The 23506-nt window shown below is 49.4% G+C and overlaps 2 protein-coding genes and 1 long non-coding RNA gene across 4 annotated transcripts; all 3 read left to right on the top strand.

Moving 5' to 3' along the window:
- The first annotated feature begins 1939 nt into the window (after nt 1-1939).
- LOC116652470 (keratinocyte proline-rich protein-like) lies at nt 1940-3085 on the top strand. Its single transcript, XM_032441153.1, has one exon. The coding sequence runs from the start codon at nt 1940-1942 to the stop codon at nt 3083-3085; it is 1146 nt and encodes a 381-aa protein (XP_032297044.1).
- On the top strand, nt 3045-22618 carry ONECUT2 (one cut homeobox 2). 2 transcript variants are annotated; one of them, XM_015848216.2, is made up of 2 exons: nt 3045-4231; nt 17246-22618. In XM_015848216.2, the coding sequence occupies exons 1-2, from the start codon at nt 3160-3162 to the stop codon at nt 17530-17532; spliced, it is 1359 nt and encodes a 452-aa protein (XP_015703702.1). In that variant the 5' UTR covers nt 3045-3159; the 3' UTR covers nt 17533-22618. The 2 variants fall into 2 exon arrangements, with proteins under 2 accessions (XP_015703702.1, XP_015703703.1); XM_015848217.2 differs by lacking the exon at nt 17246-22618 and adding an exon at nt 14912-15237.
- LOC107305709 lies at nt 4238-8194 on the top strand. Its single transcript, XR_001551867.1, has 2 exons — nt 4238-5429; nt 5558-8194. It is a non-coding gene; the product is annotated as an uncharacterized LOC107305709 (long non-coding RNA).
- Nucleotides 22619-23506: the final 888 nt, after the last annotated feature.

Below are 23506 nucleotides of genomic sequence, written 5' to 3'. Positions count from 1 at the left end.
TATTAGACTTTTGTAAACCTGGGGAGCTAGAACAGTGGCACCACACTTGCCACTGTATGTACTACATATACTGTATATACATACATATACAATACAGCTGAGAATGCAGAACACACTCTGTGCATCCCTCCCCACACCGCTGTGCACACTGGCAGAGGAAGAGACAGTGAGCACTGACTGAAACACGTCAAACTCCACTTGAGCAGAGAATGGTTTTTTTACTGTGCTGGTGACAAACAGCTTGGGCAGGGGCTGGAGTACATGTTTTCAGCATCAGCCTTCTGTGAGAGGGAAAGGGAAAAGGGAAGGACAAGAGGAAGAGGAAAGGGAAGGGGAAGGAGAAGAGAAAGTGAGAGGGAAAGGAAAGGGAAAAAGGAAAAGGAGAAGGAAAAAAAGGAAAAAAAGGGAAAGGAGAAGGAAAATGAGGAGTAGGAGAAAGAGACGGAAAAGGAAAAGGACATCAGCACATCCATGGTGCTGGCTCCCAACCCACTGCCCCCCTCTCCCCTCTCTGCTCATTCACCACAGCACCTCCTCCTCTGGGGGCTGCCCTTGCTCTCTTCCCAAAATCAACCATAACTTTTGTCTTCCCCTGAAAGGACAAAAAGATTTCACGCATAACTTGACCCAAACAAAGGCACCTCACGCCAGGGCTTTCTTTCTCTTCTTTCTTTTTTGTTTTCCACCATAGGCCAACAGCAGCAGGGGTGGCTGCTGTGGAGGGAGGTTGATGTTATACCAACTCAGTGCTGAAAAGCAGCTTGGAAAACACTGTGAGCTCCAGAGACACGTGGGAGGGCAGCGTGGGAGATCAGTGGCCGCTGGCAACCATGGAGGAAATCTATAGGAAATGCAGGCGCTACAACTTGCAGCCAGCTTGTAAAGAGACTCTGAGAGCTCCGGAGGGAGGTGTGGAATGAGCAGTGCCTTATCTCAGAAGAGCACAAAGCAGTCACTTTTAGACTGGACTCAGCCATTTTATTCCCCAGCTGCACTTCTGTTTTCCTGCATTTCTGTGTTCCTGCATTTCACACAGTGTATCCGCGTGCCCCCGAGGCAGAGGGATGCCCGGACCCCTCCCTTCCTCTACCCATCAGTGCTGCTCTCCACAGCACTCAGCGATCCCTACAAAGAGACAGCACCTTCTCACGGTGCCCAACAGAAAAAGCGGGGCTGCGACCTTCACAAGAGCAGCGACAGTTATCAAAGCCCTAGATAAGGCTGACATAAAACGCAAGGACGCGGCTCTCAGCGCTGCCATCTCCCACGTTACTGATTAAAGTGAAGCGAGGGGGGCAGGGGCAGCTGAAGGGACCGCAGCACTGGGAGCAGCTGTGTGCCCTGGCACAGCATGGCACAGCTCAGCATGGCAAGGCACAGCAAACCTCAGCCTGGCACGGCTCAGACCAGCACGGTGAAGCCCAGCATGGCTCAGCTTGGCCCAGTGTGTGTGCAGATATCCCGAGGTCTGGCTGTAGCAGGTGGCTCCTGCTGCCAGTCCATGCCATGGGCTCTCATCCCCGGGGCTCCTGCTGCCATTGAGGTCCTGACACCCGCTGCCCACCTGCCTCAGCCTTGCTGCTCCTTGCCAGCCCCAGCAGGGCTGTCTGAGGTGCACAGGGACATCTGTGTTGTGGGGTCAGTGGTTGCAGGGACAGCAGAGAGGAGGGCACGGAGCCATCCAAGCGCTGCAAAGGTTTGTGCAGTGTGTGCCCCCATCCCCACAGCTCCCCCAGCACTGAGCTGTGCGCTGTGACCGCCCCGCAGCTCTGCAGAGCCGGGCAGGGGCAGCGGGGCCATGCGGGACCTGCGGGCGTGCATGGGGGGCTGGCACATGGATCGATGGTTCGGGCAAAGGCAGAACTAACGCTGCCTCGAGCGGATAGCTGCAACAGCGCCCGGCTGTGCCGCCCTGCCCCGAGCATCGCACGGGGACACCATGGCCAAGGGCTTTGCCAAAGGGACCCCCGGCTCCGTCCCGGTGCGAGCAGCACGTTTGAGACGGTTCACACCGCCCTACCAAAGCAGCTCCGCGCTGCCCGCCCTTGTGGCTGTGTCCGAGGGTCCGGAGCTGCAGCGCTGCCCAAGCTGCTCCGAACCCAGAGCTGCTCCGAACCCAGAGCTGCTCCGAACCCCAGAGCTGCCCCGAACCCAGAGCTGCCCCGAACCAGAGCTTGCTCGAACCCCAGAGCTGCCCCGAACCCGAGACTGCTCCGAACAGAGCTGCCCCGAACCCAGAGCTGCTCCCGAACCCCAGAAGCCTGCTCCGAACCCAGAGCTGCTCCGAACCCCAGAGCTGCCCCGAACCCAGAGCTGCCCCGAACCCAGAGCTGCCCCGAACCCAGAGCTGCCCCGAACCCAGGGCTGCTCCGAACCCAGGGCTGCTCCGAACCCAGGGCCTGCTCCAGAACCCCAGAGCTGCCCGAACCCGAGCTGCCCCGAACGACCAGAGCTGCTCCGAACCCCAGAGCGTGCCCCGACCCAGAGCTGCCCCGAACCCCAGAGCTGCCCGAACCCAGGAGCTGCTCCGAACCCAGAGCTTGCTCCGAACAAGAGCTGCCCCGAACCCAGAGCTGCTCCGAACCCAGAGCTGCTCCGAAACCCCAGACTGCTCCGAAGCCAGAAGCTGCTCCGAACCCGAGCTGCCCCGAAACCCAAGAGCTGCCCCGAACCCAGACCTGCCGAACCTGGGGCTGCTCGCGAACCCAGGGCTGCTCCGAACCCAGGGCTGCTCCGAACCCCAGAGCTGCTCCGAACCCCAGAGCTGCTCCGAACCCCAGAGCTGCTCCGAGCTCCGCACCCGGCGGCGGAGGCGTGTCCGTCGCCGGGGCGCTACAAAGGCCCGGCGGCTCCTTTAAGGGCAGCACCGAATCCCCGCCTCCTTCTCCGCCATTGGCCGCCCGCGCCCGCCCTCCCCCGTCCCCGCCTCCCATTGGCGGAGCCGCCCGTCAGTCGCGCCGTCCCCGCCCCGCGGGCGCGGCCATGGCGCTGTTGGTCGCGGTGCGGCGCGCTGCCGTTGGTCAGACGGGTCGTTGCGGCGCGGCGCGGGGCGGACATGGCGCGGGGCCGGATGGGGCCCGGCTGAGCGGGCGCTGCCCGGGGCCCTGCGGCCGGGGCTGGCAGCGCAGCGCGGCGCCGTCCGGATGAGCAGCGGCACGAATGAGGAGCGGCCGCGGCGCCTACCGATGCCTCGGCGCCGAGCCCGCAGCGTGCGCCATGAACCCCGAGCTGGCGCTGGAGCCTCTGGGCAGCCTGCATGAGCCCGAGCTGCTGGGCAGCCCCGGCCCGCACCACGGCGGCCGAGGCGGGGCGGCGCTGCGGGTGCCGCCAACGCAGGAGCTGCCCGGCGGAGCGGGAGGCGGCGGAGGCGGCGGCGGGGGCCGTGCGGCCATGGTGCCGGGCATGGCCCCGCTGCTGGACGGCGCCGAGTTCCGAGCCGAGCTGTCGGTGCCGCTGCACCACGCCATGAGCGTGCCCTGCGAGCCCTCGCCGCCCGGCATGGGCATGAGCGGCACCTACACCACGCTGACGCCGCTGCAGCCGCTGCCGCCCATCTCCGCCGTGTCCGACAAGTTCCACCACCCGCACCCGCACCACCACCACCACCACCACCACCACCAGCGCCTGCCGGGCAACGTCGGCGGCGGCTTCGCGCTGATGCGGGACGAGCGCGGGCTGCCGGCCGTCAACAACCTCTACGGGCCGTACAAGGAGGTGCCGGCCGTGGGGCAGAGCCTGTCCCCGCTGGGCGCGGGGCTGGCCCCCCTGCACGGCGCTCAGCAGGGCCTGCACGGCTACGGGCCGCCCCCGCCCCCGGCCCACGACAAGATGCTGGGGGCCGGCTTCGAGGCCGTGCCGCACCTGCCGCGGGGGCTGCCGGCGGCCCCGGCCCCGCTGCCGCACCTCAACGGGCAGCACCCCCCTGCCCCGCCGCCCCATGCTCTGCCCGCCGCCCGCGACCGCCCGCCCGCCGCCGCCCCCGCGCAGCAGCTGGAGGAGATCAACACGAAGGAGGTGGCCCAGAGGATCACGGCGGAGCTGAAGCGCTACAGCATCCCCCAGGCCATCTTCGCCCAGCGGGTGCTGTGCCGCTCTCAGGGCACCCTCTCGGACTTGCTACGGAACCCTAAGCCTTGGAGTAAACTGAAATCCGGCAGGGAGACCTTCCGGAGGATGTGGAAGTGGCTGCAGGAGCCGGAGTTCCAGAGGATGTCAGCCTTAAGGCTCGCAGGTAGGCTCCCAACCCCGGACACCGCGGCGCTGCCCCGGCTCGGGGCGCTTCTCCGAAGCGTTCGGGGGGCAGCCCCGCTCCCTCCCTCCCTCCCTCGCCTCCCCCGCCGGCCGTTCCCGATGCCGCCCCCCGGTTCGGGCCCTGCAGAGCGGCCGGCGGCTCCGGACGCTGCCGTCCCCGCATTGTCCCGCAGCCGGGCGCGGAGGCTCCGCATTGTTCCGCGCTCGCCCCGCATTGTCCCGCGGCCGGGCGCCCCCTGGCGCGGGCTGTCCGCGCCGCAGCGCTCCATTGTTCTGCGGGGCCGGGGCAGCTGCGGGGAGGCTGCGGAGCTGTTTGTTGCGGTGACTCCGCCGCTCTTTCATTTCAATCGGTCCCGAAGCGACGGGAGACGAATCTTGGCCCGTTCATGGGCGGCGGGTGAATGCAGCTCGGGGCTTCGGAGCACTCCGAGCCCTGAGCCCGCACCGCGAGGCCCCGGCCGCCCCCGCCGCAGCACGGGGGGGGCCCTTCGGCGCGGGGCCCGGCGTACGCGGCCGCGTCGCCTTCCCAAACAAACGCGTACGAGGAGGGAAATCGATGCAGATGATGTTTAGAAGATTAAAAGAGCATTCACGCTGGCAACATAAACGCGTGGACCCAGCGTTCATTGATCTGGAACCTGAGCCGGCTTGCTTCCAACAACACTACTGCTGTTCGGCTTTCCCCGCACCCCGCCTGCCTTCGACACCGTCTAACTCCGTCCTGCCGTTCCGGGGCTGCCCCGGGCCCGGCACGGAGCGGTAACTGTGAGCGCCAGGAGCCCGCTGTGCGCGGGGAGCGGCCGGCATTGCCTTGTCCTGCCGGGCCAACAAGGCTCCCCCGCACCGCCGCCTCTGCGCTCCTTGGGGCTGGGGCTCGAGATTTGAGCCTGCTCGTGTATAGGAAGGGCGGTAAAATACCCCTGAACCCGTTTTTGCTTCGGGCTGTGTCGACCAGATGCAGCCGTGTCCGGTTCTGGTTCTGGTTCCGTTACCACCGCCGGGACTTCGGCTCCGTCAGACTGCGTTTCAGATTGCTCTGTTTCGCTTTGAAACGCGGGTGCTGAAAAAAGCTGCTTGCTCTGCTCCTGGCTCCTTCTAACACCGCTCCCGGCCTCCGCTCCGTGCGGCCGACGCGCGACCAGCGGCTGCCCGGCCAGCGGGAGCCTTCACGGCCTCGGGTAGGAGAAAGACCTGTGTAAATTACTGGCCCCTTTGGGAAATCGATTTTTATTACCGCGTGTGAATATGCAGCCTCGTTACCTCAGTATTTCCTTTCCCTTTCCTTGCTTGCTGAAACCCCTACTAGCTGGAGGGGAGGTAGAGTCAGCAACCCACCCGCTCCGTGCTCTTCCTGTAAGTTTTTCTTGTAATGGACCCAAATGTTCCATCCTACGAGAAGAAACCCCTCTCCCAGGGGAGATTATTTTTATAGGGCTCCAAAGCCTGGAGATGGGGTCAGTGGAAGCTGTGCCCAAGGCAGAGCAGAGCTGGTTTTGGTGAAGAGACATTAGAACTGAGACCCCACTCGGAAACCCAGGGAGCACCATGTGCCTTTGCCGAGTCCTGGGAGGTGAAATAGGGAGAGCGTTTCTGGGGACTGCCATGAATTTGGACAAGCCCTTCTGCTGAGGCTGCGGCTTCGCCCCTGGCCCTTGACCCAACAGGAGGCAGGGCTGCCAGGAGAAAAGAACCTATACAGGGTGGCAAAACCTTTCACATAAGTCCCATTGATCTGACCCTCATCCCCCACTCCCTCCACAGAAGCCACATCATGAAAGCCCCTCTTTATAGGTTCACCTTCCTGCCTGCTATATGCTTGTTTACATGGCTGCAGCCAAGGCAGCCAGTGGCTTTCACCCGTGATCTGAGTGAGCACCAAGGCTGGGAACCTTGAGGAGAAGAGGGCATGGGAAGGATGTGTCCCACTGCCCCACAGTTCTCCTGCGGCCCCATGGAGGCCCTCATGGTCCCCAGCCTTCTCTCTGAACTGCCTGCCCACACGGAAACGTCCCCATGAAATCTTTGTTTGCTCCGTCCTGGGTAGGGCAGTCTCTGCATTTCTGCCAGGATAAAAAATATTAATGATCACCAGGTGAGTCAATGCATTTATCAGCACGGGGGGTTCGAAGGGCAGAGTTCAACTGTGGTTCAGGTTAATTGGATGCGGAGCCACGTCCTCATGCTTGCGTTGCCTACAAAGTGCTCAACTGTGCCATATTATCACCAAATCCGTGGTAGGTAAACACAGGAAGAATGTGATTAAAATAACTCTCGTGCCATATCCTTCTGCGTGTTATCACGCTCATGCAGGCTCTGAATGCTGGGTAAGGAGCCCCTGTCGGCCACTTCTCACTGAACTGTGCTCATCGTGGTGCCGGCCCGATCAGCAGAGCGCGTTCTCCACTTGTTTACATCTGCTTGCTGAATCACGTTATTGATGATTGCACGGTTTTGTACCGAAACACCATGGGTGATTCATCAGCTGACCTTGCCGTGCTCATGTTCCCTCGGTTACGTGGCGGCAGGAGGTTCTGGAAGCGATATCAGCCGACTCGGGTCCCACATCTCCCTGAGTGTCCCCGCGCGTGTCTCCGTGTCCCTTCCCGTGTCCCCGTGTGCGCAGCGGCCGCAACGCTCCTTCAGCACCACGGACAGCAGCAGCACAGACACGGCGCTCGCGGGCGCTGTCCGTGGTGCTGCAAGCGGGGCGCGCTGCCTGCAGGCAGAATGAGCGCTGCTGCCCGTCTGCCCTCCGTTCTACACATGGATTTCCTTCCACTGAATTTTGAGACTAATTTGGTAGTCTGTAGATGTAACTACAACTAACACGTAATAGCACCTGTATCAAACCTGTTTTGTATACGTACTGCTGTTTCTTAGCATTGAAATGAACATACAGGCTTGTAAAGACCATTTGAAAGGTGTTTAGTGACTTGAAATGTTAGTAGTTTCTTCAGTTTCTTGTGCTGTTCAGTAGTGTCTGAACAATCTGCTCAGTAAATCGTGAAGCTGAGTGGTAAGTCATATCTCTCAAGTCCCAACTTTGTGAAATAACATCCCGCCGTGTCTTTTTGTTCCTCGTTATTTCAGCAGACACTAAATGCTCTGCAGACATTTGAATGCTGTTTTTGTTAACCAGGAAGTTTTTGTCATCCTCTTGGTCAGCTGACAAAGAAAAATCTGACCACTTTCGTCATTAAGTACGTTTCTATCTCTTTTTCACTCTACTATTTTAGTAAGAAACTATTTGTCTGCGAAGATATGTTACTCTGAGATCTTCTAATTTCTGTTCTTCACTATTTTTAAATTTTTTTCAGCATTACTTCTTTTTTTCCCACCTAATATTCTGTTCTTATCTCCCCTTCACCTGGGTAAAACAAACAAACAACCAACCAACAACAAGAACAAAACCAACAAACCAACAACCCTCAAATATTTTTCTACATTTAAAAAACAACAGAATTTGTTTGTGGCAAGGAACTGTAAAGGAGAGAAAATATTTGGCTGAAGGATTATTTCCCAATAACTTCACATCGTTCTTTCCTTGCTCTTTGTAGTGGCATTTTTACTCAAACCTTGCACTTCTTTTTTTCTGCACGGAATTTCTGCACGGAATGTTCCTGCCATCTATCCATTGCAAGGGGCTTTCTCATCCCTTACAAAGCAATCTTTGGATTGGAAGCCGAGCTCTGCAGGATTGTGGAGCATTAATCTGACAGGGAAAGCAGGAAAAGGTCTTGCAGTGCCACCAGTCTGCCCCATTCCTCAGGAATTGTCAGTGATGGGGATTTTCTGGCTACCTAGGCAATCTCTCCCAGAGCTTGCAGGTACAAAAATCCTTAATGACTAGCCTTAATCTCCCTTTTTGTCTTTTAAATCCTTTACTTCTCATCTTATCCCCACTAGACAGAGGGGGAAAAAAAAAAAAAAAAAAAAAAAAAAACGGAAAGAAAGAAAGAAGGAAAAAAAATACTTCCTTTCTTTTGGTAGCGATCTGTTTGCATTTAAGATTGCTGTCATGGCTCCTGACTCCTCTACAAAAAGCCCCACCATACTTTTTAAAGGTGGATATGCAGAGAAAACATAATGTCCAACGGGACCAATAAGACATCTTTTTTTTTTCCAGGGTAAAGGATTTTGTATCCAGTCCTATCAATCTTGCAGACTTTTGCATAAAATGCTTTCTGATTTATAGAGAACATTTGTACACAGAAATCATACAAAACAGACTAATCTCAAGTGGGTTTGGTGATCAGATCAGCAGGACAACTCACTGATTGTAGACAGAAACTCAATCAAAAAGAAGTTGGGGTGTTTTGGGGTTGTTTGCGTTTGCTGAACTATACACTCAAACTGCTCCATTGTGAGGAAGAGGGGATCAAACCACTGCTAAACGCTTCACAGAGGAATTATTAGACAAGCAAGAGAGGCTGGCAGTTTCCCAAAACGCAAATTGTCTCTGGGACCAAAATATCTCTAAGTAAGCAGGGAACATATTTATGAGTAGCGGTGATTTTCCAGCAGATCTCATCTTGTAGTAATGGCCATTTAGAAACACAGGTCTGTGCCGAGGCATTAAGCTTTGGCAGGCAGCGCACATCCAAAGAGGGAAAGGAGGAGCATGAAGAAGCTCCCTGGGAGTGATACCCCTCCTCGACATGCAGCTCTCCTCTGTTTCTTTAGTGCCTACTTGCTCTTGTGTCCAGGGACAGCCCTGCTGCCCTCCCCATGCTGTTTTCACCCCATGGACAGCCTCCCTCTTCTGTCCCTTACAACATATGTGATACTGGTACTGGGCAGCCCTGTGGATTTGGTGTGAGCTCCCAAAGCTTCCCCATTCGTCCGGGCACTGTAGTGCCAGGTTTTCCCTCCACCATGCCAGACCTTCTGGGTGCTGTGTCTCCCATGTCCCTTGGCCCCATGCTGGACATTACCTCGTGGCTTTGTGATGCTATCCAGGGCACACTGCTCCTGGGGAGCTGTGGCTTAGTGAACCTCTGGAACCCAAGCTTCATGCAGACGAACCTTGTACCTCCAAGGCCTGCTCTTTCATTTTGTACTAAGCAGTCATTTTCTAGAACGCAAGAAAAACTCAGATAGCCAGGAGGGCAACTCAGACCTTGCTATCCCACAGAAATCTGTGGAGTTTTGCTCCTTTCCTTTTGGGTTCTTCATCATTGCACCCTGTTGCACAGCCATTTGTGACAATTAAGATCTGTTACTACCTGTTTTCTGTCATGAGCCAGTTTGCAAACAAACTGGTTAGGAATCACAGAGCAAGAGCTCAGATCCATCCATTCCCTCACAACGGAACCCACTGAGTTAAAATAGTAGATGTGCATCATGCCACATACCTCAGTGGGAACCATCTGAAATAATACAAAGGAAAGAATGAAGATGACATAGTTCAACCCTCTAAGTTCTCAGACCCACTCACTTCCTTACACTGCAGATTCCTGGTGTTTTCTGCTCAAGGTGCCTCACTGCTTCTTTTTCACACTTGCTTTGCTGTTAATTATAGAGTTCTTGGTGAAGCACACTGGGAAAAGCAGGCCCAGATTAGTTGTTGTTTTATTTTTTTCCTTGCTTCAAGTATCTTGCTGTGCATTTGGTGCTCTGATTGCCACCAATGCATGTGGACGCAGTGCAGCAGTGCTTCTCTTGTGTCTAGTGAGGTGCAAAGGGCACAGTGAAGGAGACCTGCAGAAAATCTGGGGAGGGACCTTTTATAAGGGCATGTAGTGACAGGACAAGGGGACAAAGGACAAATGGCTTTAAACTGGAAGACTGTAGATTTAGAGCAGATATTATATAAATATAGGGTACTATGGTTATGCTGTGGTTGGATTTGATGGTCTTCAAGGTCTTTTCCAACCTGAATAATTCTATGATTCTATTAAGAAGAAATTATTTACGGTGAGAGTGGTAACACACTGCAACAGGTTGCCCAGTAAGGCTGTGGATGCCTCCTTCCTGCAAACACTCAAGGCCAGGCTGGATGGGGCTTTGAGCAACCCCATCCGGTGAGAGGTGTTCCTGCCTACAGCAGGGGGTTGGAACTAGATGGTCTTTGAGGTCCCTTTCACCCAAACCATTTTGTGATTCTGTGAGGAAAGGATGGCTCTGCCTTTGGGGCTGTCCTTCTGCACTTGGCCCTGGTGAGGCCACACTTTTGAGTTCTGTGTTCTCGCTGAAAGAAAGATATTGAGACTCTGGAGTGTGTCCAGAGAAAGGCTATGAAGCTGTGAAGGATCTGGAACACAAGTATTATTCAAAGTGGCTGTGGGAACTGGGATTGTCCATTGTGGAGAAGAGGAGGCTCGGGGAAACCTCATCACTCTGCAACTCCCTGAAATACTGTAGCGAGGTGGGAGTCAGCCTCTTCTCCCAGGTGATAGGATGAGAGGTGATGACCTTAAGTCGCATCAGGAGAGGCTCAGAGTGGATATAAGGAACAATTTCTTCTCCAAAAGAGAAGCATTGCACTGGCATAGGCTGCCCAGGGAGATGGTGCAGTCACCATCCCTAAGGGTGTTCCAGAACCATGGAGACGTAGCACCTGGGGACATGGTCAGTGGGCATGGTAGGGATGGGCTGTGGTTGGACGTGCCTTAGATGTCTTTTCCAATCTTAATCATTCTATGATTCCTTGATTTTATGATTCTGTGATTAAAGCCCTTGCTCTGTTGGAGCCTCTCAGCCACATGTCTTGGAATTTAGCAGAACACTTGTACCCCTGATGGGAAAGCAAGAGCCTGTGGGATCAGGGAAGATCCCAAAGGCTCCAGTGCTGAGATGAAGCCACAGACTGGGCTGGGTCAGTGTCTCATGGGGCATGAGGGTGTGTAAATTCCTGGCCTGAGGAGGGCTCACAGTCATCTCTGAAGCAGCAGACCACCAGAGGTCAGTTCGACTTCAAAGAAGACCATGGAGATTTGTGTCCATAGAAAATCTGATTTTGGAATCCCGGTGCCCCAGCCCCAAACAGGCAGCCCACAGCTGCTCGACTGCAGCTCACAGCCACCTGCTGACACACCGTGCATTTAAAGTGTGCTGCATGCTCTCTGAGCTCCACTCCTTCTTGCCCCAGAGTGCAATAAATTGGTCTATCCCATCAATTATTTATTATTCTGTATTAATGATGGAAGTATATTACAATAGTACTTAGAGGCCCTTGTCAGAGATCCCACGCTAAGACTGGTGTTGCAGTGTTGCACAGAGGAAACAGTCCCTGCCCTGTGGGATTTACGGCCCAGTTTCAGCTATCCAGCAGATCTGACACAAATAGCTCAAGACCTGCTACATGCCAGAAAGGAACATAAAAGAACAAAGTCTCCAAATCCATCCATCCTTTCTTCCCAAAGAGCTGAAGGATCCAAGTCTTAGATATAGGAAGGTGTTCATCCAGTGGAAGAGCTAAGAGAGAAGGATTAGGGTGAGAGCCAGAAAAACAGTCCCAGCAGGAAATAGATGGCAGTGGAGCTGCTCCCAGGGCGCTGCAGGAATCCCTGCATCTGTGCCAGGTGAGCACCTTGCCCTTTCAGGAAGCTGTTTGGTGAGCAAGAAGAGGCTGCTCTCATCTGGAAGAACAGGATTAACGCCTTGTGCTGTGCTGCTGTTTGTGTGCATTGCCTGCTCCTGCCGATGCGTGCCTTCAGAGGGTGCTCACAGATGAAAGAAATCAGGCGGGTTTAGCACGTGTATGTGGCAGATGGGAAGGAGCAGATAAAGGAGCGCTGGCTGCACACCCTCACAATGTGATTATTTGCATCTTCATTCAAATTGTTTCTTGTTACATAATGATTTTGTACACAGTGGAGTACTTAACCTAATTTGTATTGATCTCAATTGCTTTCATTTGTGCATACTTAATTCAGAGAGGTAATCAAATTGATTTTTGAGGCCTAGTTTTTAAGAGATCATAGTAACGCAGATATAGAAGAGGTTGCTTTAAGTGAATCGTATTGAAAGAAAACATTTTAAACCTTTTGAAAATGTTTTGATGGTCATTTCATTGTGTTCAGCTTAACTAGCATAATTAAATTTCCTTCACATCGAGTTCTCTCTGAAATCAAATTGAGAAACATTTTTAGTTCCACCATACAGATAACTTGGTTTGGTTGACTTGGTGCTACACCCATCTGAAACAGCATACGGGAGATCAATAACCGTGGCTTGTCTTTGCAGGCAATAGAGAGAAATGACTTGCTGTGGATTTAGATAATATTGCTCTTTACTTGGGTCCTTCTTAACATTTGCTGATTGGTTTCACAGCTCCTACGTCGCTGTTGCTGCTATAATGATGTAAAGGCATCATAAAGATGGGGAATATCTGAGGGTGTGGGTTACCTTCAGAAACTACAAGGAACCAGATTTGGGGCTGTTGAAGACAAAGTGTGTCTCTTTTCAATGATTGTAGGCCATAAAATACAGCCCTGAAAAAATATCATATTCTGCATTGTCCTCCAGCATTTTTGGTTCAAACCTTCTTGCCTGCTTGGTTTATAGGATGAGAGGAAATTGCCTTAAGTTATGCCAGGGGAGGATCAGGTTGTATGTTAGGAACAACTCCTTCTCCTAAGAGCAGTGCTGCAGTAGCACTTCTGCCCATGGAGATGGTGGGGTCGCTGTCCCTAGGGGTGTTCCAGAATTGTGGGGTTGTGGCACTTAGGGACAAGGTTGGTGGGCATGGTGAGGTGTGTTGGGGATCTTGGAGGTCTTTTCCAGCCTTCATGGTTCTGTGATTCTTAAACCAGAGATCCCCGAGCACATGGCCAGGTTTTAGTTGGGATTTTGTCAGGGGCAGAAGCAGGACTTGCGCTGCACATTCCATGGGACACAAAATCCCCTGGCATTTCCCTGCCCTGCTTCCCGTGTCCCCAGGAACGTGGTGCCCCAAGTTTGAAGCCCCAGGAGGATCTGGCCCCTTGGTGCCTGCTCTCAGCTGCAGCTCTCGGGTGGAGGGGATGGACACATAAATCTCACCTTTCTGGCAGCTTTACTCAGCAGTGGTAATGGCACTGGAGAAGCCGCTGCCATTTGCTAGCAGTTGCTATATATTCATTTTTAATGACTAGAGTTAAATTTCACAATACTTCAGTCTTTATAAACTGAAGTTTTAAAGAAAAGGCTTCTCAACTGCAGTGCTTCCAAGTATTTGCCAGGATTTATTGCTATTCATAATGCATAGGCTGGCTGGGTTCCTTTCTTCTGGGGGCAAAAATGGAAAATAAGAGTTATTGTTGCAGAACGTAGGAATATTGTTACAGGGGAACTATCAGTAGAATCAGAGTAACAATACTCAGAAGAAAATTGAGCTTAATCTGGAAAGTGCAATGCTCCCAAGAAGCACAATGCTCATTAATCTAAGTGAAAAAATCCCTACTTGTTTTCATGCAGATGGGTTTGCATGTTCTGCTTTCCTGCCATGGTCGGGTGGCATTTCTCTGCTTGCATGGCTCTGTCATCCCTCACTCATGAGGCTATTTGCGTAGGGAACCATCAGTACCTTCTGGCAATGGCTTTGGCCTCTGTGGTGCTCCGCACTGGTGCTGTGGGCCTGTGGCTCCCAGGCATGGCTGTGGGTAGGAGCATTGTTACTGGGGCACAGCAAAGCCAGAAGGAGACTACTGCTGAACAAGTGTCATTTTGCAGTTCCCTCTACCAAGTATGATTGGTTGCCATAACAATTTTTTTTTATTTATATTTGCCGGAATGGTAAGCTATGTCCCAATTTCTGGCCAATGGAGGTGTGGGAATAACCAGCAGTGATGCTTCTATGAATCCTGCTGTGTGCAGCCACAGAGCAGCTATCAGAGCACGAGCTGTGCCTGTGGGCTTTTGATGTGTGAGCCTCACAGCACTGTTCTGCTCTTCTACTGTGCAAATGACCTCTAAAAGCCAAGGGGTTATTGTGAAAAATAACGCAGCAAAGAATTCCAAACGGGCTATAAAAGTTCTTGCTGTTGGTTCATCATCATCACAAATGTTTCTGAGCTGTGAGCACAGGTCCTGGGGTATTATTGTAAAAGGAGTGCCAGCCATTGCAACAAGCTTGTTGCTTCTCTGGCTAATAAGCAGAATGTTCGTCTTGCATTACGTATCAAATGCAGAATGCAGCTCCAAAGTAAATCCCAAGACCCACTTGCTGAAAAGAAAAATAAAGAAGCTTAAAGACAAAATATGTAGCATATATTGCTCAGTTCAGAATCCAGGAGAGGAATTGGGTATCTCGGCAGAGAAACAGGGCACCCCAGCAGGCTGGGAGCAGGACAGAGGTGGGTGACATTGCTGCTGTGGCTGCTAACAAAGAGCCATGGCTGACTGCTCTGCTCTCCTTATCTCTTGGATCTAACAAAATATTCCTGCACGTGCTTGATCTCAGGCTTGCAAACATACCTGATCAAAAGCCAGCAAAATACCCTGTGTATTTAAAGTTTAACATATAAAAATTTGTCTTCAGGGAATCTTACTTAGCACTGAGACCTGAGGGATCTCATGTGCATTTCAGTTATCTCCTGGTGCCTCCCCTGGCTACACACCCAGCACCCTGCTCTGGTTGCTTGGATTTTGGGTTTCTAAGCAATGCCCTGCTATGTGAGTGTCCCCACCTCACTGTTCTGAAGCAGCATTTTTTAACACTCCCTTTGTTTCACTGCAGGGCAATACTTCACTGATCGAGGATGGGGTGTCCCTCTGTGCAGTCCAGTGCAGCTGTGGGATCTTGTGTCACTGTGCCTTTGTTAATGCCTTTGGAATCAGGAGATTTTCCCCTAAGTAAAAATTAAATAAGACATTAAAGAGTCTGTTTCAGGGCTCTTCTCGTATTGTTTCTGTATAAAGCATTGTTAGCCTCATGTGCACAAACGGAATGAGTCTCCTTTTTTCACAGCTATGGCTTACAATTACTGTTAATTATCTACACTCTTCCATGAAATATATTCAGTATGAACTACAATTAATAAATCAAATTGCTCTTAGAATCAAGATGGCTGCTTCCCTTCCTTCCATGATTAAAATGTTTCTCTTTCTGCAGGCAGGTTTCCTGGCTGATAACTTTATTTTATTAGAGTGCTCACTCCGTTTTTCTCTTCTGATAAATGCATGTCAAGGAAAAACATTTGCCTTTATGGTTCCTTTTCAAGAGCAAACTTAGCAGTTCAAGGAAAGTATTTACAGAATGCATTGAAAAGCACATCCCTTGCATTATTTATTATGAGATACCAATAACTGTAATATGCAGAGTATCTCTGGACATAAATTAGTGATGTTAGGAAACACTGGGATCCTCCTCGTGTCCCGGAACAGCTTAGGGTCTGAAGCACAAGGGTGGGCACTCACCACCCGCCTGCACACAGAGCTCCAGACAAAGGCTTGGTGAAATGAGCATGGAGGTTTGCAGCCATCCTTGCTACAGGCTGCTTTTTCAGCTCAGTAAAACATTATCAGTGTTATTTGGGAGCTTAGGGGTGCAGAGGAACATAGGGGCAGGAGAAGCAGAAGCTGTGGTAGGGATGGGTTGGGGTTTGGACTTGATGATCCTTGAGGTCTTTTCCCACCTCATTGTGATTCTCTGGTTCTGTGGTCAGCATAGCCCATAAGTGTCCAGTGCAGCCAGGCTCACTGCAGCACAATGCCCAGGCACACGGCGATGGGTGCAGTCCTTATTTCAGGTTAATTGCAGATGTTTTCGGAGTCTGAACATTACTCTTTTCATTTCACACATTGGAGCTGCAAATTTATTTAATATGGCTGCTTAAAAGTCTGCCCACTTCCCAACTCACTCTCCTCGTTGTGTCCCAGCACATTACCTAATCATGTCAACATATGGATTTTTTTTTATCTTGCTGCTTTGCGTAGACAGCCTTATCAGTCTATTTTTAAATCTGGATGTGCCGTGGCAGTGGTATTGGTTTCAGCACTTGATGTTCTCCCTGTGCTAATAAATACGGATCAGCTATTAATACCGATTTTTTCTGAGACCCATTAGCATTGCTTGGCACAGTGAGTGCCTGTCTGTTGAATGGGGGATGGTGTGGCTGCTCCTGGCTGGCTGCAGCTTTTGTCCAGGGATGGGCATCCCAAGACAGGCAACTGGGAATGGGCACCCCAGAATGGGCACCCCAAGATGGGCACCTGGGGAACAAAGGAATGAGACAGCCAGGACAGATACCCCAGGATGGGCACCTGGGAATGGTCATCCCAAAATGGGGACCCTCAGATGAGCACCTCAGGACTGGTGCCCTCAGGATGGGCTCTGCTGGGGACCACCAGGAGGAGACTGTGGACAGGGAGAAACAGGGAACAAGAGCACATCCAAAGAAATGCAAAGGATGTGGGCAAGGCTGGAGCTAAAGCCTTCGGAAGGTGGGGAAACAGAACAAGGTGTTACTAGTGAGGCAGTCAGGTGCGTAGTGCTGGTTTCAGCAATGCTTCCAAGCTCTGTGTAAAATGGAATAATCTCTGTTTGAGGCTCCACTGTTTAGCCGCAATGGAATGGGGTGCATGATCATGCTCATCGTGGTCCCACAGTGGCAGTGTGTGATTCCCAGGAGCGGGCAGCCCCCCCAGGAGTGGGGTGGCTCCTGCTTCTGCATGGACCTGAGGTTCTAACTTTGGTGTTATTTTATGTGAGTAGGCATTGAAAAGGCAGAGCCAAGAAAGCACCAACAGTCCCCAAATGTGGGCAAAATATTCATTCTGAATGCACTGACAACAGCTTCCAGTAGTACTCTCTGCACGTGGGTGTGTCATAGCAATTACCCTGGCGGTATGCATTATGGAATGGTGGCCGTGCAGGTTCCTTAAGGAATAGCAGCTGGGAGGTGTTATGTGCTGTGGCACATGCGAAGCACTGCAGAGCTGATCCTTCCCTTGGTGTGGTGCTGGACGGCTGTGGGATGCGCCCAGTTCCCTCGGTGTGGGTTAGGGCTGCTCTGGTGGCTGCATGCTGACCTTCTCTTTCTCTCTGTCTCCCACCCCTTCCTTTCCCAAGCATGCAAACGTAAAGAGCAGGAACCGAACAAAGAAAGGAACAACTCCCAGAAGAAATCCCGGCTGGTTTTCACTGACCTCCAGCGCCGAACGCTTTTTGCCATCTTCAAGGAGAACAAGCGCCCGTCCAAAGAAATGCAGATCACCATCTCCCAGCAGCTGGGCCTGGAGCTCACCACCGTCAGCAACTTCTTCATGAACGCCCGGCGGCGCAGCCTGGAGAAGTGGCAGGATGACCTGAGCACTGGGGGCTCCTCCTCAGCCCCCAGCACCTGTACCAAAGCATGACCACGCGAGCCGCCAAGCGGCGCGGGCGCGGTGGGGCCCTTCACTGGTGACTTGAAAGCACAATCCTCCTGGATCGTCCTGGCCTGGCTGCAAGGAGAGGACACTGTACGGCTTTTAGTCAGTTGAGAAGGCGCAAGTGAAGAAGTAACCTCTTTTTCTGTAACACTACGCTCAGGACAGGCGAAGCAGGTCTGAAGGAAGAGCCGTTGGTGAGGCAAGTTCCGCGCCGGAACGGAGCACAAGGCTGACACTGAGACGCCAAGGAGGCCGAGAACCTGTTTTTGAATCTCAGGCATGGTTTTGTTGAGTGTTCTAGGGGAACAAAAGATCAAATCTATGTTTTTCTTTTTTTTTTTTTTCTTCTTTTTTTTTTCTTTTTTATTTCTTTTGTTCAATCAGTGAGTATAGCTTGATCTTGGACCAGAAAAAAAATCAGTTCACTTGAGCTCAAAGTGTCAAGCACAAAGACAATAGCTATAGAAATAGATATGATTCTGGACTCACTACAGCCGTTATTTTGAAAGGCATTCTAATTTACAAAGTTGATAGTGAAAAAGTACATGACTACACAAGTCTCAAGCACAGTTTGCAGTTTGTCACAAATTCTGTGTTTGTACATGATGCAGATGCACACTCAGGAGGTCAATTTAACTGCTACAGTACATACAAACACAAAATTTTGAAAGATCTAGGTTTTTTTAGGTCATTATGAAGAATTCCTTTTCAGTTACCAGGAATCTGTTTTCTCCTTTGTAGTCTCGTTGTTATTGAAGCATATTTAGCACTCGACGCTTTTTTGTTCTTTTTCTTTTTCAAAATCCTGATGGGAATTTAATGGTACTTTCAAGCAGGAAAAAACAACAACAAACCTAAACCCACAAAAAAGCCCTTCAGATGTCATTGACCGTTTTAGATGTGCCGCATACAACTTAAAAATGCCATCAAAATCCATCACGCTTTAAGTTTTTTCCGTCCACCATTTTGTCAAACCTGATGAGTACGCAGCACACCAAAGAGACAGGATTACTGCAAGCCAAAGATATTTGTAACTCGCCTTTTTCTTTTTACCATCGTTAGCGTGGTCGTTGTTTTTGAGATCAGAAAGCCTCACAAATGAAATCTCTCATGGTCATTTGCTGCACCAGAAAAGCCAACGCTGACCAAAACACGTGCGCAAAGTCCCGAGCGGCGCGGCCACTCCGAGTGCGTCCTTACCAGTGAATGGCCCCTGTGAAAGCAAGCCAAACGCTGTAATGCTTCGTTAGAGACACTTGAGACTTTTTTTATGTACTACTTAATCGAAACCAAAGAAACGTTTTCTGCACCTACTTCTTCTGCAACAAACTGTTCCATTTAATGAATAAAAGAAGAAAAAAAAAAAAACCAAAAAAAAAAACCAACCCCCCCCCCCAAAAAAAAAAAAAACCAACCCAAAAAAAAACAACAACAACCAAGGAAGCACGTCAGGAAGCAAACAAGTGACACACTGTGTTTTGACAGATATGTGGGACATTTTAGGAAGCAGTTTTCAAAGAAAGGGTTGACAAGAACAAGAACAAAGTAAAGCCGGTATGATTGCTGCTTCATTTGACAACTCAGTCATCTTAAAGTTGAAGATTGTCTTTAATTTGTGCCTATGCAGTTTTTTTCCAAAAGAACAAGGAACAGGGCAACCAAAACCTCAACAGCTACAATACCAAAGATGAGGATTCTCACAACTGTTATTTCAGTTCATTATCTCTTCTTGCACGACTAAGATGCATATAGCACCATTGATCTGTGGAAAGGTAATCAATTCTGTTTCTTTGAGCAACAAAATGGGTGAGTTCATTTATGTTTTTCCTGTGTCTACCCCACGTGGAATCTCTCCAGGAGTTGCACGGACTCCAAGTGTAAGATGTTGGGATACTAAACTGGGATGTATGAATGATGTTTCAGTTGGATATTGCTTGTTCTATCAGGTCTCTTGTTTGTTTAGATCTTCTGTATGTGAAACCAGTTGAATAGCCTATACTCTCTTTCTCACACCCAGGGATAAAACTTGCAGTGTATGTACCAAATTATTTGCTTTTAAGTACTGAGCACCATTACAGCCCGGCTCACTATGATCAGAATTTGATCTGATCTGTAACTGAGGTTTCAGCAGTTCACATGGCAATTTGGTAATTTGTTCAGATGTGTTCTGTTCCTTGGTTAAAGGCACAGTGATCCAAATCGGGACATGCAGTCCTAGATCCAAATTTGGGTGCAGAGCAATGCCCCGTGTATCATTCTGCTCCATCCCAGCCTTTAAATGAAAGCTTCTTTTTAACTTCTGTGCAAAGCTACAACAGCAATTGTCCACAGTTTACATTTAAAAATATATAAATAAATTAATTCAAAATTTAAAAGCCTTGTGCGCCCAGGACAGGAGGGTTTTCTGAAAAGTCAGTTCAGGATCCTCACAGCAACCAAGCTGGTAACACATCCCAGCTCTGGAAATCAAAACTACTTCAAACGTGGATTTCCCAGGCTGATCAGACATGGTTACAACCTGATCCAAGGAGCCTCCTAATCATCCGTGGTGTGAAGCTGAAACAAACAGTTCGGGTCTGGGTGCTGTGCACCGCTGGGTGCTGAGATGCTGTGGTTGTATTCCACGTTCACCTTTACTCACATCCAAGGGGCTCTACATACACATTCTGAGCCTCGCACTGACCTCAAGGGAAACTTCTCATTGTGAAAGTGTTCTACTGCATTTCATAGCAGTGTTACACAGTGCTGTCTTTGGGGGTTACTTTTCTCATTCCATTCCATAATGCCTTTGTAACTCCACAAAGAATGGACACACCATAGGTAAAAAGACAGAACGTCATTTCCTACCTTCCCTTACCTCACTGCAGTCACAAGGCAGAAAAGTGTGTTTCCAACCAGAAAGGAGAGTGCAATTGGTGTCCCTGCCACAGACAAAAGAACCTGTTGGTCACCTCCCGTGAGGTGCACGCACAGGCTGTCAGCTTTGCCTCCTGCATCCCACACAATGCAGAGGCAAAGAGGAGCATACCTCAGGTGTTTGTGAGCAAAAGTCTTTTTATGTCTGTTCAGAGTTCATCCAACAGCTCTGATAAAGCGTAGATCTAATAGCTCTCATAAAAGAATGTATCTTCAATGAAATAATTTTCCCCAAATTGCAGAAGTCCTTGTTATGCAATTTTATGGCTTAAATTCTTGATCCTTCAGATGTTGATACTGGAAATGACTTAGTTAAGGTAATGGAGTGGCACTGAGGATGACACCACTGTCCATTCGACAGTATTTGGTTAGCAGAGCATGTGAGCCTTCTCTGTCCCGGTGACTGCAAATATAACAGTGCCCATGTTTCCTTCATACTTGTCAAAATTCACTTTCATCTGAAAATACTGCTGCATTTTTTATCCCTGCTTCTTTCATGGCCCTATGTTATGTCTTCCATTTCACCTTCAACTACTGCAGGCTTCTATGTAGCAGCTGACTCAGAATAGGAGTATCGATAGCATATACTGTGGGTAGATACATTTGTATGTACACACATGAACAAAATATAGAGTATATATTTACTATATATACGTGTATACTGATATATATACCATAATATATACTATATTCTGTTCATACTAAAACAAACACAAACCTCAAATAGATATGTTGTGTTTATATACCATATATTTATAAATCTGTATAGCTGTGTAATGTAACTCGTTCCTTTTATTTATTCTAATATGAGAGACTATTATCTACGGACAGTATCCCAGCATCTTCCTTGCCGTGCGCTTGGAGTTACTATCATGGGCACATCCAAGATGAATTCAACTTTCAAGAAACCTTGGATACTGTTAAATCACCTGTGAAGGAACAAAGAATGTGCTTGATTACTTCGGTTGAATAGCTTTATTCTGGATCTCTCTTAACTAAAGCTAAATCCAAAGACCTGTGAAGGACTCAACCAGCAAACTACTCTCAATCCTGCATAAGGGAATAGGGACAGCCTCTTCCAAAACAAGACGTGGCATTGCCATGGTATTGGAAAGAGGGTGCTAGCTTTGGAAAAACAAACAAACAAACAATGCTTTTCTTGCTTGTCATGATACCTACGGATTTTTAAGACATGGAGAAAGTTTATACTTGGCCTCCTTTACATTTATTAAGGGGATTTTTTTTTCATTTTTTTAAATGGAAAACTTAAAATGGTTTTATTTTTTTTCCTGACAGTTGTAGGTTTTACCTAATATATTATATTATATTACATCAATTATGTAATTTATTTAATTAAGTCTTAGAGTAGATAGAAATATCTGTTCAGTCCAAATTCAGTACCTATTTTAATTTTATCTTTGAAGTTCAGTGGGAGTTTTGCCTGAAAACAGGATCAGGGTCACGTGTTAGTTGTTTGTAACTATTTAATTCAGCCATTTGTGAATTTGGGTTAATTGTTCTTATTTATTCATTTTATTGTTGTAGTGCATCAGAGATGCCAGCCTGTATTAGTAGATACACTTAAAAGTTAGCGTAGTTTCCTAAAGCAGCCAAGTTCTGTTACAGGCAGGAGGAAAATAATGAGTTACATAAAACATGAGTCTATTTTTAGATTCTTCTTTTAATTGATTTTAATCATTAAATATCAAAATTTAAATTATTTAAGTTAATCTCATCTGATTAGAAAGCGTGATGTACCTTTATTGTGGCACACAAAGCCTTCATAATATAATTTATTTATTTAACTTATTCATCATCATCCCAGGATGCCCTTGTATAGTTTTGTTTTTTTAATTTTGTTTTTTTAATTTTTTATCTTGAATTACTTTTAAAGCACTACGGATTATTTCCTGTCCAAAAACAGAGCAAATTTTGAGGACAAGCAATGAATATTCAACCTAAAACTGTGCATTCAGAAACAACAGGAAAAAGAGACACTGAGATACTTTGCCTGAACTTTGTGGCTTCTTAAAACTTAAGCTGGGGGAAAAATAATCCATGCCAAGCAAAAAGAGAGAAACCCTTAACCTAGCTGCTTCCAAGAATGAACTTCTGTGTGTGTAAAAAAGAGAAAAAAGAAAAAAAAGGAAAAAAAAGAAAAAAAAGAAAAAACCTTTCTATTTCTAGTGAGAACCAAAGAGGCTACCTCACTGACTTTTTCCATTTGTAATTTTAATCGTGTTGATGATACCAAAGATACCAAAGATTTCTTTCTCTGTGCGGTCTGCATTTTGCTTGTGCTCTTTTATAGTTTTAACTTTTCTCTCCTACTTACAGTAATGTACAGCTGCAACTTAGATACCCCAAAGAAATACTTCTGGTGGAAGCTGCTAATTCTGAAGACAGCATTTTCTTTGTTTTCCTTATGCCCTTCTGACAGGCAAAAAAGTCCAAGACTGTCACCCCCTGCACCCCACCAGAGCCCAGTGGCTGGAGCACTTGTGTTGAGCCAGGGGTAGATCTGGGCTGCGTTTCCAGCCCAGCCCTTGGTGAAAGGCTGCAGGCTGCTGCGTGGATAAAGGGGTGGGATTCCCTCTACTGAGTTCCAGACAGAGAAAATAAGCATCAAGTCCCAGCACAAACAAAGCCCTGGGCACAGGGAAGAAAAAGTCTTGTCCATTCTTTGACAGTCTGTAGGTGCCAGCAGCAGGCAAGGAGCCTGATGAAGGAAAGGGTTCATGCAGCTGTGGTGAGGCAGGACCCATCACCCTGCATCACTCCATGTCACCTTGTATCACCCTGTGTCACCCCGTGTATCCCCATGTCACCCCTTGTCATATTGGAATCCATCATGGAGATGGAGGGTGAACCTCACGAGCCCTCTTTTCTTGACACGTTTCTTATATGTCCATGCTCCCTCTTGAGATCTGAGAATCAAGCTTGTAAAGAAAGGCTTAAATTATGCTAAAGCCAGTAAGATTAAGTATTTGTTGAAGTCTTTTGCTGGAACAGGTTGTGTAAGGAGATGCAGAATCACCCAAAT

Source organism: Coturnix japonica, chromosome Z, assembly GCF_001577835.2.
Source record: "Coturnix japonica isolate 7356 chromosome Z, Coturnix japonica 2.1, whole genome shotgun sequence".
Lineage (NCBI taxonomy): Eukaryota > Metazoa > Chordata > Aves > Galliformes > Phasianidae > Coturnix > Coturnix japonica.
The sequence above is the reverse complement of the archived record's forward strand: the minus strand, read 5'-3'. Positions and strand labels throughout refer to the sequence as shown.